The sequence below is a fragment of the Haliotis rufescens genome, unplaced genomic scaffold (assembly GCF_023055435.1).
Source record: "Haliotis rufescens isolate VD_foot unplaced genomic scaffold, xgHalRufe1.0.p SCAF_39, whole genome shotgun sequence".
Lineage (NCBI taxonomy): Eukaryota > Metazoa > Mollusca > Gastropoda > Lepetellida > Haliotidae > Haliotis > Haliotis rufescens.
Window position 1 is genome coordinate 1,923,030 of NW_025964101.1, and position 19,423 is coordinate 1,942,452.

The 19,423-nt window shown below is 42.7% G+C and overlaps 2 protein-coding genes across 5 annotated transcripts in view; one reads left to right on the plus strand and one right to left on the minus strand.

The window, feature by feature from the left end:
* Positions 1-3,738, plus strand: part of LOC124147224 (F-box/WD repeat-containing protein 1A-like) — a 30,645-nt gene extending 26,907 nt beyond the window's left edge. For 2 of the 4 annotated variants that reach the window (XM_046517868.2, XM_046517870.2), the window contains exon 12: positions 876-3,738. In XM_046517868.2, coding sequence (XP_046373824.1) covers positions 876-1,034 — 159 coding nt within the window. In that variant the 3' untranslated portion in view covers positions 1,035-3,738. The remainder of the gene's footprint in view (positions 1-875) is intronic. The other 2 variants (XM_046517869.2, XM_046517871.2) reach the window with 1 other exon arrangement.
* A 242-nt stretch (positions 3,739-3,980) lies between these two features.
* Positions 3,981-16,042, minus strand: LOC124147225 (ribonuclease H2 subunit A-like). Its single transcript, XM_046517872.2, has 8 exons — positions 15,850-16,042; positions 15,172-15,243; positions 11,564-11,690; positions 10,533-10,620; positions 9,038-9,175; positions 5,685-5,772; positions 5,039-5,162; positions 3,981-4,197 (listed from the first exon to the last, which is right to left on the minus strand). The coding sequence occupies exons 1-8, from the start codon at positions 15,974-15,976 to the stop codon at positions 4,056-4,058; spliced, it is 906 nt and encodes a 301-aa protein (XP_046373828.2). The 5' UTR covers positions 15,977-16,042; the 3' UTR covers positions 3,981-4,055.
* Between the last annotated feature and the right edge of the window lie 3,381 nt (positions 16,043-19,423).

The following is a 19,423-nucleotide window of genomic DNA, read 5'->3' on the forward strand; positions in this document are numbered from 1 at the left end:
GCCTGGTAAGGTAGATGAAGGCCCACCCACCATCAGGTGATTAGTTGCCTGGTAAGGTAGATGAAGGCCCACCCACCGTCAGGTGATTAGTTGCCTGGTTCTGTAGATGAAGGCCCACCCACCATTAGGTGATTAGTTGCCTGGTACTGTAGATGGAGGCCCACCCACCATCAGGTGATGATTTGCCTGGTAAGGTAGATGAAGGCCCACCCACCGTCAGGTGATTAGTTGCCTGGTAAGGTAGATGAAGGCCCACCCACCGTCAGGTGATTAGTTGCCTGGTTCTGTAGATGAAGGCCCACCCACCATTAGGTGATTAGTTGCCTGGTACTGTAGATGGAGGCCCACCCACCATCAGGTGATGATTTGCCTGGTAAGGTAGATGAAGGCCCACCCACCGTCAGGTGATTAGTTGCCTGGTACTGTAGATGGAGGCCCACCCACCATCAGGTGATTAGTTGCCTGATACTGTAGATGGAGGCCCACCCACTATCAGGTGATGATTTGCCTGGTAAGGTACATGATGGCCCACCCACCATCAGGTGATGATTTGCCAGGTACTGTAGACTGAGGCCCACCCACCATCAGGTGATGATTTGCCTGGTAAGGTAGATGAAGGCCCACCCACTGTCAGGTGATGTTGGGTTGTGTACATTGTTATATCAGTTGACTGTCTTCTTATCATTACAGTAAACGAATATCCTCATTTAACATGAACGTTTTACTTTAAAATTTTATCACAAGACACTTATATCAAAGTTATTATACTCATCTTATAATTTAACAACAATTTGTCATTTTGTCTTTCACCATATTATTGTACCCCCAAAAAACAATTTCACAGGTATGATATCTTGTAATTTATGCGTTTTTTGCAGGAACATTCAGGACGTGTATTCCGGCTCCAGTTTGATGAATTCCAGATAGTGAGCAGTTCTCATGATGATACCATTCTCATCTGGGACTTTCTTAACGTGCCCTTGCCAGAAGGTGGTAAATCGCCTCAGAGAACCTACACCTACGTATCCAAATGATGCATGCTTCTTTCAGGCTCATAATGCTGACTTACTAAGACTAAATCAATCCTGTCAAACAAACGCTTTGCCATCGGAACCTGATGTAATGGAGGCTGGTGACTAGACACAAAACAGTTGTGTCAGCAGCAGCATCAGCATCATAACCTCGTGCCCAGCATACAGCTTCTGGCACAAGGATACCTGCCAAATCTCAGATCTGATGGTATAGAGTGGGTAGAGAAAGGCATGGAAGACAATGGACCATGATAATGACAGACAGACGGACAGCAATGATACGGAATTCCTTCCAAGCGGACGTCTTTCAGCCATTATTTGTATTTGTGTGTCCCGGGCAGCTGTTGACAATGTTGTCCAAAAAACATATGAGCAAAAAAAAAGAAAAATGACCCAAAAAAAATTGATAAGATGTTTCTACATAAACTTGAATTATGTGCTCCATCGCTGCTCACTGCTGACTGAGTGGAATGGAGAGAATGGTAGAAGATGAATTCTGTGATTTTTTTCTGTGTGTGGACGTATGGATGGATGCTCTCTTCTCAGTGTTTCTCATCTCATCTGAGTATCTGTAGTTTGTGAATGGAGCTGGACCGTTTCTTAATTTGTCAAGCTTTTGTAGACAAAGTGGTATTGGGCATCTATGCTTTGCCATGCCTTGTGATGGGGCCCACTTTGCAACTGTTGAAGTTTTTTTTTTTTTTGTGGGGTGTTTTAATGAGAAGTTGCTTTGCAGGGCAAGTGCTATAAAGAGCCTGTTTCATATTTTTAATGTTGAATTTGTTCTAGGTGAAAGAGTGTCAGTTATTCATGCATGAACAGCTTTACTGAGTAAAAAAATAAAGTCGTGGTCTCATATATGATCTTTTGTACACACAAGTTGCCTTTTAGTTTTGTGTACATTACTGGTTGTCATGGTTACCTTTAATCTGTTCATTTGTAGATCATTTCCCAGTTCATTATTTAAAGCCATGGGAATCATATAATGATTCCTATTGTATTCATAGACTTTCTCTTACTCCTTCATACTCTTGCTGCGTATGAAGTTTTATTCCAATAAACCTTTGTAATACATACAGACCATGGCTGATGAATTAACCTGTACTATCGTCATAGTGTGTATATGTCTCTTGACTATAAGTTATTGAGTGAATTTATTGTGCTATAGAGATAATTTCATCTGTTTGAACCTTGCCAAAGTTTGATGTCATCAGTAGGAGGGTTCAACAATCATTTCAACCATGCTCGGTTCATAATCCAGTCTCACAACTGATGTTGTCTGGAACAGTTTCCTTCAAATCCAAAGGAGAAATAATATTGTACATACTAAGAATTGTATATAGTGAGCTGGTTTCAAGTGCTGTAATTCCAGGTTGTCAGACTGGCAAGGTTTAAGTGTTGGATGCCTCTGAGACTTACATTCTCAATGCTGTTACCCCTTCAATCTCATTAACATAATATCCTTTATGTCGATATGATAGATACCTCTCTGCACGAAGATCTGAGGTCACCTCCATATGAGGTCTCGTTAGGGGAACCCTGAGTGACCTTTGACTGCCCAAACTAAAGGAAGGCTGTGTGAGTTCTTTAGCCAATCAGATGTCAGCTTAGCAAAACAATTTGGATTTCTTTACTTTCTTGATTTGAAAATGCTGAATTTATCAAAAGAAAAACCCACATGGAACACAAGTAAGATTTCTGTTGTACTCAAGTTTGGATGTAGGTGGCAGGGCATTCAGGGTGAATAAAATGTACATGGTTATTTTGCTGAAGGCAAGTGACATTAGGACATTTTTCACCTGCGCTTGTGGGGTTCACCAACATGTCAATGTCGAAGACCTGCATCACTTCAGGGTTTATTCCACATTAAGGTGAAACTCCGTGACATAACTGGAATACTGTTCAAAGCGGTGTTAAGCTCAACTAACTCAGGACTTATAAGTTTTAATTCATTACCTAATTTAGGACAGTTTGGATGATGGTCAATGTCAAAGAAAATGAACTGATCTGAATCCCTATAATATAATGGCGTGGAATATTCAGAACAGGTAGATTGACTTGTTTTCAAGATGCAGTAATCAGATATGCTGGTTTGAATTTTTTCGCTCATGCCTGCAAATAGTTTCGATGCTTTTTAGGGAGTTCTGAGGCAACCTCTGGAGATGTCCGATCTTCATGCAGAGATATCACACCCAGTAAAACATCCTAGTTTATGGCTCCTCAGTCTGACGTTCCAAATATTTGCCGATAATCATGACCACAAAATTGACACCGTAATGTACAACCGTTTCTCTACATATCAGTCACTTAATGAAATGGACAACCTAGGATTTATCTTGTGTTTGAGATTATGTCTTTGTATCAATTTCAGTTTGTGCATTAATCTGTTTTTAACCAAATTCTTTTATTTAGGCATTTCTGTAACTTACAGTGGTTTGGATACAGTGATTCTTCTCAGCAATAAGGATATAAATCAAAAGTACTTGAACACTTGACATAGACAGTCTTCAAGTAGAGTTTGCTTTATCAGAATGTTCATAGAATCACGCACAATTTCCTGCCCTAATTGTACAACTGCCATATGGATACAATTTGCACAGCAATTTCACCAAACCGTAATGATCTACTTAAACCTGTAGCTGCAGAATGTTTTTAGAATAGTCATTTGCTTCAAGCGTGGATGAATGAAGTCCAAGATTGTAAGTGGTAAAAGAAGCAATTTTTAAAGGTTAATTTCCCAAAATGAAATCTGACCACGCATCTGTAAGTTATTCTTTAATGTGGTCATTATTTATTGTTGTGTGTCCAACTACCTGAAGATGTGACTAACATTCTACTCATCTCCCATTTGTTACATTGCAACACTGAATGTATGGAACTGTGATTTCTTAAAAAGTCGCTTGTTTCATGTAGATATCATTTGCAGTATTAAAACCAGGGAAAAAAATGGTTGTTTGTATGATTTATTCACATGAATCTTTACATTGGAAAGTATGCAGGTCACAATGTCTGGTGTCATGAACATCACAATGCTCCGACCTGTGTGAGATGTCTGTCGCTGAAGAACCTGTGTTTCTGTTGGCGTGGGTCCTCTGTTTTCTTCTTGAAGAAGGACAAGAGGGATGCACTGCCTGTGTTTTTGGTTTCGTCTTCATCATCATCTTCCCTGGAAACAATTCATTTGATCTATAATCATTTTTTGGACTAAGATGGCCAAGTAATTACAGAAAAAATTGGTTTAATGATGACTCAAACCAGGGTTGTAAGCATTAATGACATGTTTGCAGCTTTACTTCAGTTCAGTATTATTGTGAATACATAATTCCATTTAAGAAATTCAGTGTTGAATACTGACAATACATTACAAATGTACTGATTGGTGAGGATAGATTAGAGAAAAATTGGCTCAAATTTTCATGAAAAAATGCTTTAAAATGCTTGAAAAAAGTTGCAGCAGTCTTGGTGGTTTCTTAAAATCCTATTTATAATCTATTATATAACAGTGGCCTAGAAATTCAGCTGACATGACAATATCAACTACAGGAAATGCATCCTGTCTGAAGTCCATCCTGCTAACAGACACTATGACTATACAGCATAGCTTCTTGTTTAAGCTGTTTTAATTTAATGGTTCACAGATTGGGGCATTTTAAGAGCATTACAGCATATTTTGTGCATTAATGGCCATAAATATATATTTTTTCAAAAGCATAGGAAATCCTACTTCAGCCAGGGACATGTGGAAGAAGAGTGCATGTTATTGATGTGGGATCGGACATATTCATTGCTGACAGAAATATAGGTCCTGTAAATCATACTAGGGCTGGGACGACCCCCTAATACCAATATACTCACTGTAGGTCTAAGTTTGCTACTAAATGTCCAGCCTTAAATCTTACACTACAGAATACCACACTATTTCCAGACTTTACAGGCCCTTAAAATTAGTTACTGCTCCTCAAATCCCTAGCTGTGTAGGTCAAGGTAACACAAGCTGCATTTTGTACCATCTGACTTGAACACAGTCCTTCTCAATCAGCTGGGAAGCAGTGGACCAGCTGAAGCGAACAAAGTCCGGGAAGCCAAACACAGGGTCCATGTTCCCAGCCAGAAACTTCTTGGTGCCGGGATCTAGAAATCAGAGAAGACAGACAACTCGAGTCACAAGATACGTATCACAGCACTTGAGGCACAACACGATACATTGCATCACTTACCTATCTCGCTAGGTTAGTACCGAAAGTGAAAGTATCAATGCAGCATATTGTCCCATGAAAAGTTATCAGGCCATGTTATTCCAACACTTTTGAAATTTCGAATGAAAATCTAACATGGGTAAGGTGTATCTCCTACATCCATGCGGTCGGGTAGCCTAGTGGTTAAAGCATCGCTTGTCACGACGAAGACCCGAGTTCGATTCCCGACATGGGTACAATGTATGAAGCCCATTTCTGGTGCCCCCCCCCCCCCCACCGTGATATTGCTGGAATATTGCTAAACGTGGCGTAAAACCATGCTCACTCACATCCGTGAATCTTGCCACCCCAGCCATCTGAGCAGATCTCACTGAATGGCTAGTCAGTTGGAGGAAACATCTTTCACATCAGCTATGTAGCCACACAACTGAAACAAACTCTTCAGGGAAATATTCACCTGCTGGATACCCTGAGCCGTACTCGAGTCCTTCTCTCTCCACTCCCTCCCGGAACTGCCACGACTTGACGGCCTGGTCTCGTGCTACCTGAAGCACAAAGCAACTCGGTTGAGGAGACCGGATTGCAAGGTTATATTGGAGATACTGTCAGTCTATGTAGTGAGTGCGTTTTTGTTTTGTTTTGTCATGTCATTTTCCTATCCCTTGGGCACGCCAGAAACCTATGATTGTGGGTTCGAATGCCGGTTCGCCCCGATTAGTTTCTAGGTTTGTCAGCACCATACCCGTGCTCGTGGGTTTCACCAAAGTGGTAAACGTCTGAGACCTGCATCACTTCGGGCTTTCCTCCCACATTAAGCTGACATGCCGTGATATAACTAGAATACTGTTAAAAGCGGCGTACAACCCAACTCACTCACTCACTCATTTTCCTAATCTCTCCTGCATGTTATAAACTGACAGCACTATAATGATGCAATGAGATTATGAGCAAATTCCCTTTCAAAACAAGAGTCATCCGAAGATGACATATCCCCCCAACGTGGCATGTCGGTAAACTGTGTGTACCATTTGAGTATTTAGACTGGCAAGGAAATCTTTCTCCTTGATGCCAAAACCAGAAATATAATGAAGGTTATTAAATATTGGTTCATGTAGCTCACTTTCTGATGATCTCATGAAATTGTAATAACAATAACTTCCAGATTCGCATATGAATAGCTCTGTCGTAGCCTCATGACACAAAGGCATAAAGAGAATGTACTAGGTTATGTAGCTCACATCATATATATACTACTCAAAAGAAGTTAAAGAACACCGAAATAAGTTATCAAAATCACTCAAAAAATAAATCGTGGACACAGGAACAACACTGACAGGGAAAGATAAGTATTTAATCATGACATTTCATTGACGAAAGAAACGCTGGCATACAGCTGACCAGAGCAAAACAATATGAATTGCATGTACCCTATAAATCAAAAGTCACACACTACAGTTCAGGATAATCCTGTTCCTTCAATATCGGGTATGCCCACCCCTGGAAGCAATACAGTCCTGACATCTTCTACCCATAGATCGGACAAGCTGCTGCAGTGTTGTCTGTGGAATTCCTTGCCATTCCTGATGAAGAAATCCTAACAGTTGCTGGAGATTAACAGGAGGTGGGTGGTTAGCTTGAACGGCTCTTCCCAAGGCATCCCAAAGATGTTCAATGGGCGCCAGATCTGGCGAATAAGCAGGCCATTGCATAACGGTAATCTGCCTTTGTCTGTGATAGTCAGTGATAATCCGAGCGCGATGGGGTCTTGCATTGTCGTCCTGAAGGATAGCACCTTGATCAATCTGACGAAGTGTGGGCAATACCAGGGGTTCAAGAATCTCATCACGGTACCTGGCAGCATTCAGATTCCCGACAATATGGTACAGAGGAGTCCTGTGATTCCAACTGAATCCTCCCCATACCATCACTGATCCCCCACCAAAAGCGACACGTTCACGTACTATGGCATCAGTGAATCTCTCTCCAGTACGACACCACACCCGTATTCTTCCATCATTGAGCTGCAAACAGAATCGTGACTCGTCTGTAACCGTACACGAGACCATTGCTGTCTGTTCCAACGCACATGTCGACACCAAGCCAGACGTGCTGTTCTGTGAACTGGACGTAAAGGTGGTCTCACTGCTTGTCGTCGACTTCTCAAGTTCGCAGCTCGTAAACGGTTTCGCACCGCCTGATCACTAACGACAGTGTTATTGACAGCCCTTAACTGTAACCTGAGGTTGTTTGCTGTTGATGTACGCTGCCTGAGTGCTTGGAGAACCAGGTATCGGTCATCACGTTGTGAGGTACACCTTGGCCGTCCAGAACGATGTCGCTCTTGCACTCTGCCAGTGGCAGCAAAACGATGCCAAAGGGTGTAAATGACAGAGGGGGACACCTGCAATCTTCTGCCCACTTCACGTAAAGAAAGGCCATCCTAGAGCCAACCAATAGCTCGTCCTCTATCAACATCAGTCAGATGTCGTCTCTGTGGCATGGTTTTGGAAAGTGTGATAACACGATCATCGTCATCGCCTTCTTAAAGGGAAAGCATGCACGTGCACCATGAACATCACCACTTTCATATGCTGAGCATGAAAATTGTGTTGGTTGTTGCTAAGGACAGGTGCAGTGTTGTGTTTGGGCGACAATATTCCTGTGTTTTGCTCATGTTTTCAATTCATTTGCATGACTACCAGAAGTGTTTCCAGAAAGTGTCAGGAGAATCAGCAATACCCCAGACGTGGTGCAACATGTTGCCAAACATTAGATGATAGTAATGTTATAACACATAATGCCATGACCAATTTGCTAAATCGTGTATTATATATCTGGTGTTCTTAAACTTCTTTTGAGTAGTATAGTATATGATATTGGTAAATAGTACACCTTAGAAAAAAATGTTACTAAAATCTATAAATAACAAACTGCTCTACTAGTGAACATGATTGATATGTGCATAAAGTTCGGTGAATCTCGGTCGCATGGTTTAGAAGATATGCTCCAGACGAGAACATTACCCTAAGTTCATCAATTTTCAATTTAAATTGACAAATGAAAAAATCTGTTAATAGCAAAGGCACCACAACATAACCTGCTTGATAGGTGTTAAAATTTTTTAGAAGCTAAGTTGTATGGTTCGGGAGATATGGTCCGGACAAGAGCACTACCCTCAAATTTCCCAAATTCATCATATTTCCATGGAAACGACAAAAATATTAAATTCTAAAAATCTCTAAATAGCAAAAGGCACTACTACTGAGCCTGATTGGTAAGTGTACCAAGTTTTGGGAAGCTTGGTTGTACGGTTTAGGAAATATGCTCCGGACAAACAATGATTACAGACGGACGGACAGACAGACATACTGATTGCTATATCCCCCCCGTCATTATATGTCGGGGGGGATAAAAATATAAAAAATTCATAACAATCAAGGTCTGGAAGAGGGGAAGGTAGATGGTTCTACCCCCTAGCTGCACCACACCAAATGATGATAAAAGGCGCAAGGGAATAAAACAATAACTGGTCGGCTTGGAATCCGCATACTGTGTCTGAGTGGGGTGTTCGTGTTTAACCTGCAGCATGGTATCTCAGTGGGCTAGCACTATAAAACCGGGATTAGTTCAGATAGTACATGCAGCCACAGAGACACACGTGCATGCACATTGCTATTTATAAGTGAAATAGTCATGAAAGCACCATTAAACCCCATTTCAAACACTGGATTCAACATTATTACTTCGCAAATTACAGCAAATTACCACTATGCTTATCATGCCTACACAAACATTATTTAGTTCCCTGACCTTGGCACAGATACTGGCTCCGCTGACAATGGGGTAGGTGGCGTCAGCTTTCTTGGCAACAGTGATGTCGATGTCAGGGAAAATGTCCTTCAGTTTGGCCTGGTACTTGGCAGGGTCTCCCACCGTGTCGACATACACCTGCAACAACAGACAACGCAGCAGTCGTGTGAAAAGTTGTTTGTTTTGTTTGGTTGTTTAACGCGCAGTCAGCAATATTCCAGCTATGTGCCGGTGGTCTGTAAGTATTTGAGTCTGGACCAGACAGCCTTGTGGTCGATATTGTGAGAAACAATCCATACTGTCAGGGTACGAGAACACGCAATCAACCAAATCGTAGAGTCTGACCAACCATTTCATTTTGTCTCCTCTTACGACCAGCATAGGTTGCCGGGATCTATTCTAACCCAGAATCCCCATTAAAATTGTTATAAAATATACATATACCTTTGTATTAAAGTATGAAGTGGTGAACAAGTGGGTCTAGCACAATATAATACACACTAACCCCTTCTGTTTTTATTTGGACAGTTAGATTAAATACTACCGATTTTAGAAATACTTATCTTAGAAAATGATAACTGCTCTTAATACAGTTTGTTCTTTACCCCGCACTCAGCAATATTCCAGCTATTTGACGGTCTGTAAATAATCGAAGTCTGTACCAGACAATCCAGTGATTGACATCACGAGCATTGATCCACACAATTGGGATACGATGACATGCATCAACCAAGTCAGCAAGCCTGACCAACCGATCCCATTATTCGCCTCTTACGACAAGCATGGGTTGCTGAAGACCAATTCTAATCCGGATCTTCACGGGTCCTCTTAACACAGACCAAAGGATATCCATGAAACAAAGACCAAGACTTACCGGATGTGAAATCCAGCATTCTACATGGATACAAATTAAAAACCGACTCAGAAACACACAGAGAAAATTTGTGTGCATGTTTAGGAATAAATGCTATTTCATAACAGCATGTAACATTAATTTCTATACATAGTCATTACAAAATACAAAACATACTTGAATGCTTCATTATCTTCTAGCACTTGCACTTGTCAACTCATTACATTGGGGAACTCCATATCTATTTTAACTGACAGTCTCTGATTAATCTGACATCACTTGTGGGAGAGGACTGTATTCAATTTTTGACATTCTCTGGGACTCCCAAATTCTTAACCTGGGACCCCTACTTCCAGTCCCCTGGTCCCAATAGCAAAGAAGCATGAAATACTAATACCCCCCACCAACATGACAAGTCCGGTTGCTACGGAAACTCGAAAATAATTTTTTTAAATATCCCAAACTATCAAAAGGCACCAGTTTACCACTAGATCTATCTATGTGCCAAGTTTGGTTAAAATATCTCCCATGGTTTTTGATTTCTGCTACGGAAACGAAATGTGACGGACGGACATTTCCCATTCCTATATTCCCCTTCCATTTCCATAATAACACAGCTAATCCTTCCTGAGATAGTATTACCTCTGTGATATTGGCTCCCAGACTGAGGGCTCTCTGTAGAAGGCCGATAGCAGAGTCATGGGAGAGTGCATTCAGATTATATTTGGTCCTGGAAGGCAAAATTACAGTACAGACAATGCAGAGACACATTAGGCATGTGATTAACACCGAGCATCTTAACCTTGCTACACGATGTGATACATAAGTGGGGAACTGGTTTAACACTAGCTTTGAACAGTATTCCAGTTATATCACAGTGTGTCAGCTTAATGTGGGAGGAAAGGCCGAGTTGATGCAGGTCAGACTGTCAGCAGCCTTGGTGAGACCCATACACAGGTGAGGTGTTCACAAACTTAGTAACATAGTAACAGCAAACCACCATTCGAACCCATGATCCCAGATTCTTCCAAGGGAGGCAACTCTGCAACAGGGGCTTAGACAACCTCTGTCCCTTCAAACACAACAGGAACCTCAGGGTGTGAGGTGTAATGGGGTTTAACGTCGCGTCCAAGATTATTGCACTTATATAGCAACGTGCATGTACGTGTTTGTGTGGCTGCTTGTACTAGTCCAGACTGATGCCGATTTATAGTGCTAGCTCACTGAGATACCATGCCGCAGTTTAACATGAATACCCCACTCAGACACAGTATACTGACTCTGAGCCGACCAGTCCTTGTTTGAGCCCCTTAATGCCGAGCGCCAGACAGGGTAACAACAAGTACCATCTTTTAACGTCTTTTGGTATGACGCGGCCGGGGATCGAACCCCGGACCTTCCCCTCTCCGGGCGGACGCTCTACCACTAGAACCTCAGGGCATTGCCACTGTAAGGAGCTCCCTCCAATTCTAACGATATCACTTCTAATTGGGGAAAACATGTAAAAGTTACAATAAGCAAGAACAAGCTTCTTTGTGAATTATTAACTGCAGAAGTTCATGTATAGGTGATGTGTTTTGCAGGCACGTTGCATGAACGGTCAGCAAGACAGGTCAGAGGTTGCCTGCATACTTCCATCACAAACTGAACTGAAGTGGAATGCTCTGGCTCACCTTCGCAGCATGCTGTTGGAAATGTAGGCCGGCGTGAGGATTTCTACAATCCAGCCCACCGAGTCCGATGCAGCCTTCATCTTCTCCAGCATGGATTCTCTCTGTTCTTCTGACAACGTCTTGGAATCTGAAAAACGAAACATCAAAAGTATTTGAAACTGATTTTTCCCAAAAGTGTTTGGGGATGCCAAAAGTAAACATCAATACAGAAAACAAAAATTAACAAAAGAGTGTGTTTTTTTTGTTTAACGCCGCACTCAGCAATATTCCAGCTATATGACGGCAGTCTGTATTAATCGAGTTTGAACCAGACAATCCAGTGAACGACATCATGAGCTTCGATCCACACAATTGGGATACAATGACATCAACCAAGTCAGTAGTCCCACTGGTCATCTCTTACAACAAGCACATTCGCCTTTACAGCAAGCATGGGTTGCTAAAGACCTATCTACCCCTATCTTCATGGGTCTGTGATCTTACATTTCACCAAACAGGTAAAAACAGATGCTATTCTGCCATGTCTGAGGTGTATGAATACTAAGAACCGTCTTCACTGTCCTCGTTTCCTACAGTTGATGTTCGACACTATGCTGCAACCTAACGATTTGTAGCAATCCAAAACATATCTCTATACTATATATGAAAACTCAACAATGGCCATCATCAGTGGCATCTTAAAAAGAATACAAAACTAAATGTAACATCCAGTAGATTGAGTTAATCAGCAAAATAGTAACTTCCGGTGTCTTGTACATTTCAGCAAACAATAGTATTTTGCAATTATATTTTACACAAATTTACATATGGTGTCACTCTTATATGAACAAGGACATGGTGCTGACAAACCAAGGAATGATGGATCATACTCAAGGCCATGTCTGGGATTTGAAACCTGTGACTGACTAAGGGACATAACTCTGCATGGAGAGTTGCTGCACTGGCCCAACACGACCAGAGCTAGTGGAAGCCATGACTGTAATGTCCCTGACTTAGTGCTTGGATGATACACCAACTGTGTCCGATACGTATCACGATAACTGTATGTGCTCTTTTCTTTGGTGCGTAAGCCATGTTTATCAGGATGTACAAATACCTGGCACACTGACAATCTACAGTTAGCAGTGTCAAGTATGATGCAATGGATGAAAGTTTTACGTTTTCACTACTCAATTTCACTAGTTATTACTGTTTGGTGTATTTTATTAAAGAATACATTTAAGGTTAGAATCGATACTTTTTACTTTGTAGGCGATTGTGATTGATACTTGTATCGAGAAGTAAATAATTGCGATCCACAGATGCATTGGTGCATCCTCCCACTACTACTGACTTTTCTGTGTATTTTATCCTCATTGGGTTAATCCAAATATCCTGGACCAATTACAACCATCAGCTTGGTTTTTATAGATTTTTCGACTGAAAATAGTCATCCAAACAAATGACACTATTCTTTTATGCATGAAACAAGTGGTGACAGCAACTACTAGAATCCCCTGGTTGCACATCATCTCAAATACAACTGGGGACGCCTTCTAGTATAGGGACTAGGGCTGCAACGAATACACTATGAGGCGAATACGATTTGTATCATGAATATAGGGTAACGAATACGAATATTAATTCACGAATACAATAACAAGTCAGCAGTTGATGTATCATTTGTCATATTCAGCATGTTCAGTGAGGCAACAACAACATAAATTATTTGACATGGTTTGTTAATTTTTAATACATTATTAAATATATTATTCATATATACTGCATTTATCCATGTACTAGTATCTGCTCAAATGCAACAATGACCAGTGACCACAATACTGTCAAATTAAATAGTATAAGAGTGTTGTCTTATGAAGAAATCTATGCATAAAATATGTTCTTATGGCTATTTTTTTTATGTAAATGCATATGCGTGCATATTCATAAATATTCGATTCTAGTGGCCACGAATAACGAATTCAATTCATGAATGGATACGGTTCGATTCACCGAATACGCAAGTGAATTGTAACAGCCCTAATAGGGACTTTGTCGTTATAGTCTACATTGAAACAACTTTTCCAGTACAAAAACATACAAAACTCATCACTAATAGTCTCCAGATCTGACTCAATGTATCGAGGGCTAGTTTGTACTAGTCCGTACTTTAAATGTAGATCTATGCTGAATATGCCTTCAAAAGAAGGATTTTGATTGGGTGTGGATTTCAAGCTCCTGAGTGAGAGAAATTCTGTACTAAAACCATAACAGGCAAGATGGAGATGGAGACATAATTTCCGAAATGAAGTCATAGCAGTTAACATGGTTGCTGGGTCCAGAATATCATGGGTATATATCGGGGATAAAAATCATTGATATCCTGGACCATTATTGTTAATGTCAAAAGTACCCTAAGGGCTTGTAGAATTTCCATTATTTTGGAGGAGTATTGCCATTTATCCCACGATATGCCATGGAGAGGCACGGGCCACCGAGCCGTGGATGCCCGTGCCTATAATAAAAACAGAAGATGAGATTGGGTTAAATGGCCGAGGGTGTGCAGGTACTAGTGGGCTACTTAGCTGCTAATTGTGTATACCAAAATGCTACCGTTGCCATGGCCACGCGCGTGGCCAACGGCGATTGCAGCTAGTGCTGCTGGCCTGAGACTGCTACCGCTGTCCGGCCCCCACGGTAGCATATTTAAACGCTACAATTGCTTGGCAACTCCCACGCTGCCAAAAGCAGCTCCACGCTGCTGGCCTAAGTCAGACTACCGCTGCCCGGCCCCAGGTAGCCGGCCAAAGCAGATCCCACTGCCCGGCCCCATTAGCAAAACCATTGTGCGGCTCCCGCCGCGGACCCAACTGTCAGCTACCGCTTGACAAGACGACTTCCGCCGCCCGGCCCATATACGTGGCAATTGTTTGCCCCAACGTATTTTATTTTTTGATTCCCCGGCTGAAAAGTCGGGAAAGACAAGGTTCCCACTGAGAAGCAGGTAACCCCGGAAAGGTTCCCGCTGAAAAGCAGGTAGCCTTAAGCACAAGTATTAATTTTGAAGCAAGTTAATTTGTTACTAGTGTAGCCCACAAGAACCCCGCACACCTCGACATAGTTTATTGTTGAGACAGGTATTGCATAGATACATATATACAGCTATTAAGAGGTCATGTTTATTTACATATATCAGAATTGTTTAAAAATATGTACATATATACAAGCGCCCTGAAAACCTATTTTACATATGTACAGGTTTATTTACATATATACAATCCGCTCTGCTGGTACCTGTAATAGAATAAACGCTGAAGAAAAGAAGTGATTAGCATTCCAGGTGAAGAGGACACGTCAGGCTGAAAAGGAAAGAAAAAGTAGTGGCAAGCTATGTGGGTGGGTGGGTGGGAAAGGGATTAGATACAGTGACACACGGTTTGGATACGCGCGATAAAGTCATTTAGTAGTTAGTACTAAATGTAAATATATATATGTTAATCGTCACTATTCAGGGTAGTACTTTTAGTAGACGTTCTTGGTTTTTTCCATCCCTGTATATGATCATAAAGTGGAGCTATATCACATACTGTATAATCGAAAGTAGTAATATAATGTTAATTGTAACTCACCTGCCAATCCCATCTCTTTCAGCTTCTCCTGCCGTGAAAGTGGGCAGTACGCAATGCCGTACACCATTGGCCCTGGAAGAGAGGGAACAAGACAGCATTTCAATTCACCAAGTTCAGCTGTCCGTGATAGAATACTCTTTGAGCGTAATATGGTTGAGCAAGGATATATATGTCCAATTTACCACATATACTGCAGTGAACAATACAGTGAATATTTTTATCCTAAGCTTAGACATGACATTTGCGGATCATATGGTCACGCTATCCAGTAATGGTAATTGTTTTAAATGATCTTGCTGAGATTGAGTTGTATCACGGACGTATATAGATTGTATTTACGTCTTTGGTTGTATGTACGGAGGACAACTGAGTTAGGGTGTTAAATTGGCTTCTTATTTTTCACAATATTTTTTCACAATAGCAATGATAATTTTTAAACCCTGATTGATCGTGATAAAGATCAAACATAGGAGTCAAGACGCTATATAAGCAGCTGATAAGACTGACCATGCGAAATACTGGGATAGTTAATATCTTTAGGGTATTGTTGTGCACGGTGCCTATAAATAAACTAATGCTTTATCATAAAAAAACGATAATTATTCATCCATTTTGTTATCAGCTGTTTCGCATTCGAATATTTTATTCTTTGCAGTTCCTATTTAAGCAAGTGTCTACCTAGCACTGGCCCCCTTCCGGCCTCGTCGATCCCCAGGCAGCATGGCTCCGTCTTGCAGATCTCTGGAACCTCGGACTTTATAATGCAGTTCTTGATTCGATCGGATTCATATCCACTTTGGTCCATTTTCTTGTCAAATATGTCAACAACGTCATGTACAGGTTCCCGCGGAAAAATAATCTAAGGGAGGCTACTCTCATACTTAACACTATTAGTAAACCGCTATTAATCTTATTCATTCGACTCTTATATTTGCGACACAAAAAGAAAACATAGGTTATACTTAACACGGTCGAACAATCTAGAAATCTATGTGCTGACGTACCAGATATTTCGCTCGGTTTCAACCAGCAACCAAGCGACCAGAATAGAAATATCCTTGGTCAATCTGTGCTGAGAGTAGTGATCTTCTCTAGTGACTCAGATACCTTAACATAGACTTACGACAGTCGTAGCGTTAAGCTGTTTCGTACAACGGCACCCAGGTATGGGAGTTAGATCACCTAAGCGCTGAGATCGCTTTGTACAACGGCTTCCAGGGCCCCGTTCACCAAAGCGATCTTAGTGCTAAGGTGATCGTTACTCCCATACCTCAACATAGACTTACGACAGTCGTAGCGTTAAGCTGTTTCGTACAACGGCACCCAGGTATGGAAGTTACGATCGCTTTGTACAACGGCTTCCAGGGCCCCGTTCACCAAAGCGATCTTAGTGCTAAGGTGATCGTTACTCCCATACCTCAACATAGACTTACGTCAGTCGTAGCGTTAAGCTGTTTCGTACAACGGCACCCAGGTATGGAAGTTACGATCGCTTTGTACAACGGCTTCCAGGGCCCCGTTCACCAAAACGATCTTAGTGCGAAGGTGATCGTTACTCCCATACCTCAACATAGACTTACGACTGTTGTCGCGCCAAGGTTGTTTTGTACAACGGCACCCAGGGCCTAACCAAACAGTTGTTGTGTTCATCCAATCCCCGTGTTTGTTGGATCATTCAAGCTGGGGTGCACTTGTTTGTGCAAGTGTGTACGTTTGTTTGTGCAAGTGCTAGACTAACGTTTGTTTGTTTGTTTGTGCAAAAGTAAGCCCAACGATTGTTTGTGAAGGTGTGAGCCTAACATTTTGATTGTTGTTTAACGCCACAATCAGAAATATATATTCCAGCTACATGTCGGATGCTATGACATGACTATGCTTGTCGTAAAAGGCGACTAGCGGGATCGAGTGGTCAGGCTTGCTGACCTGTATGATGCACGTCATGGTATCCCATGCTCATGATATCAATCACTGGATTGTCTGGTCCAGACTCAATTATTTACAGACCGCCGTCATATAGCTTGAATATATTGCTGACTGCGTCGTTAAACAAACAAACAATGTATTATGAGCAACGCCCCACACCTTCTGTGTTCGATGACACACAATCAAGCAAGAGCAATGACCTACGCCGCCGGAGTTCGATGACACACAATCAAGCAAGAGCAATGACCTACGCCGCCGGAGTTCGATGACACACAATCAAGCAAGAGCAATGACCTACGCCGTTGGAGTTCGATGACACACAATCAAGCAAGAGCAATGACCTACGTCGTCGGAGTTCGATGACACACAATCAAGCAAGAGCAATGACCTACGCCGCCGGAGTTCGATGACACACAATCAAGCAAGAGCAATGACCTACGCCGTTGGAGTTCGATGACACACAATCAAGCAAGAGCAATGACCTACGTCGTCGGAGTTCGATGACACACAATCAAGCAAGAGCAATGACCTACGCCGTCGGAGTTCGATGTCACACAATAGAGCAAGAGCAATGACCTACGCCGTCGGAGTTCGATGACACACAATCAAGCAAGAGCAATGACCTACGCCGCCGGAGTTCGAGGACACACAATCAAGCAAGAGCAATGACCTACGCCGTCGGAGTTCGATGACACACAATCAAGCAAGAGCAATGACCTACGCCGCCGGAGTTCGATGACACACAATCAAGCAAGAGCAATGACCTACGCCGTCGGAGTTCGATGACACACAATCAAGCAAGAGCAATGACCTACGCCGCCGGAGTTCGATGACACACAATCAAGCAAGAGCAACGCCCCACACCTTCTGTGTTCGATGACACACAATCAAGCAAGAGCAATGACCTACGCCGCCGGAGTTCGATGACACACAATCAAGCAAGAGCAATGACCTACGCCGCCGGAGTTCGATGACACACAATCAAGCAAGAGCAATGACCTACGCCGCCGGAGTTCGATGACACACAATCAAGCAAGAGCAATGACCTACGCCGCCGGAGTTCGATGACACACAATCAAGCAAGAGCAATGACCTACGCCGTCGGAGTTCGATGACACACAATCAAGCAAGAGCAATGACCTACGCCGCCGGAGTTCGATGACACACAATCAAGCAAGAGCAACGCCCCACACCTTCTGTGTTCGATGACACACAATCAAGCAAGAGCAATGACCTACGCCGCCGGAGTTCGATGACACACAATCAAGCAAGAGCAATGACCTACGCCGTCGGAGTTCGATGACACACAATCAAGCAAGAGCAATGACCTACGCCGCCGGAGTTCGATGACACACAATCAAGCAAGAGCAACGCCCCACACCTTCTGTGTTCGATGACACACAATCAAGCAAGAGCAATGACCTACGCCGCCGGAGTTCGATGACACACAATCAAGCAAGAGCAATGACCTACGCCGCCGGAGTTCGATGACACACAATCAAGCAAGAGCAATGACCTACGCCGCCGGAGTTCGATGACACACAATCAAGCAAGAGCAATGACCTACGCCGCCGGAGTTCGATGACACACAATCAAGCAAGAGCAATGACCTACGCCGCCGGAGTTCGATGACACACAATCAAGCAAGAGCAATGACCTACGCCGTCGGAGTTCGATGACACACAATCAAGCAAGAGCAATGACCTACGCCGCCGGAGTTCGATGACACACAATCAAGCAAGAGCAATGACCTACGCCGTCGGAGTTCGATGACACACAATCAAGCAAGAGCAATGACCTACGCCGCCGGAGTTCGATGACACACAATCAAGCAAGAGCAATGACCTACGCCGCCGGAGTTCGATGACACACAATCAAGCAAGAGCAATGACCTACGCCGTCGGAGTTCGATGACACACAATCAAGCAAGAGCAATGACCTACGCCGCCGGAGTTCGATGACACACAATCAAGCAAGAGCAATGACCTACGCCGTCGGAGTTCGATGACACACAATCAAGCAAGAGCAATGACCTACGCCGTCGGAGTTCGATGACACACAATCAAGCAAGAGCAATGACCTACGCCGCCGGAGTTCGATGACACACAATCAAGCAAGAGCAATGACCTACGCCGTCGGAGTTCGATGACACACAATCAAGCAAGAGCAATGACCTACGCCGTCGGAGTTCGATGACACACAATCAAGCAAGAGCAATGACCTACGCCGTCGGAGTTCGATGACACACAATCAAGCAAGAGCAATGACCTACGCCGCCGGAGTTCGATGACACACAATCAAGCAAGAGCAATGACCTACGCCGTTGGAG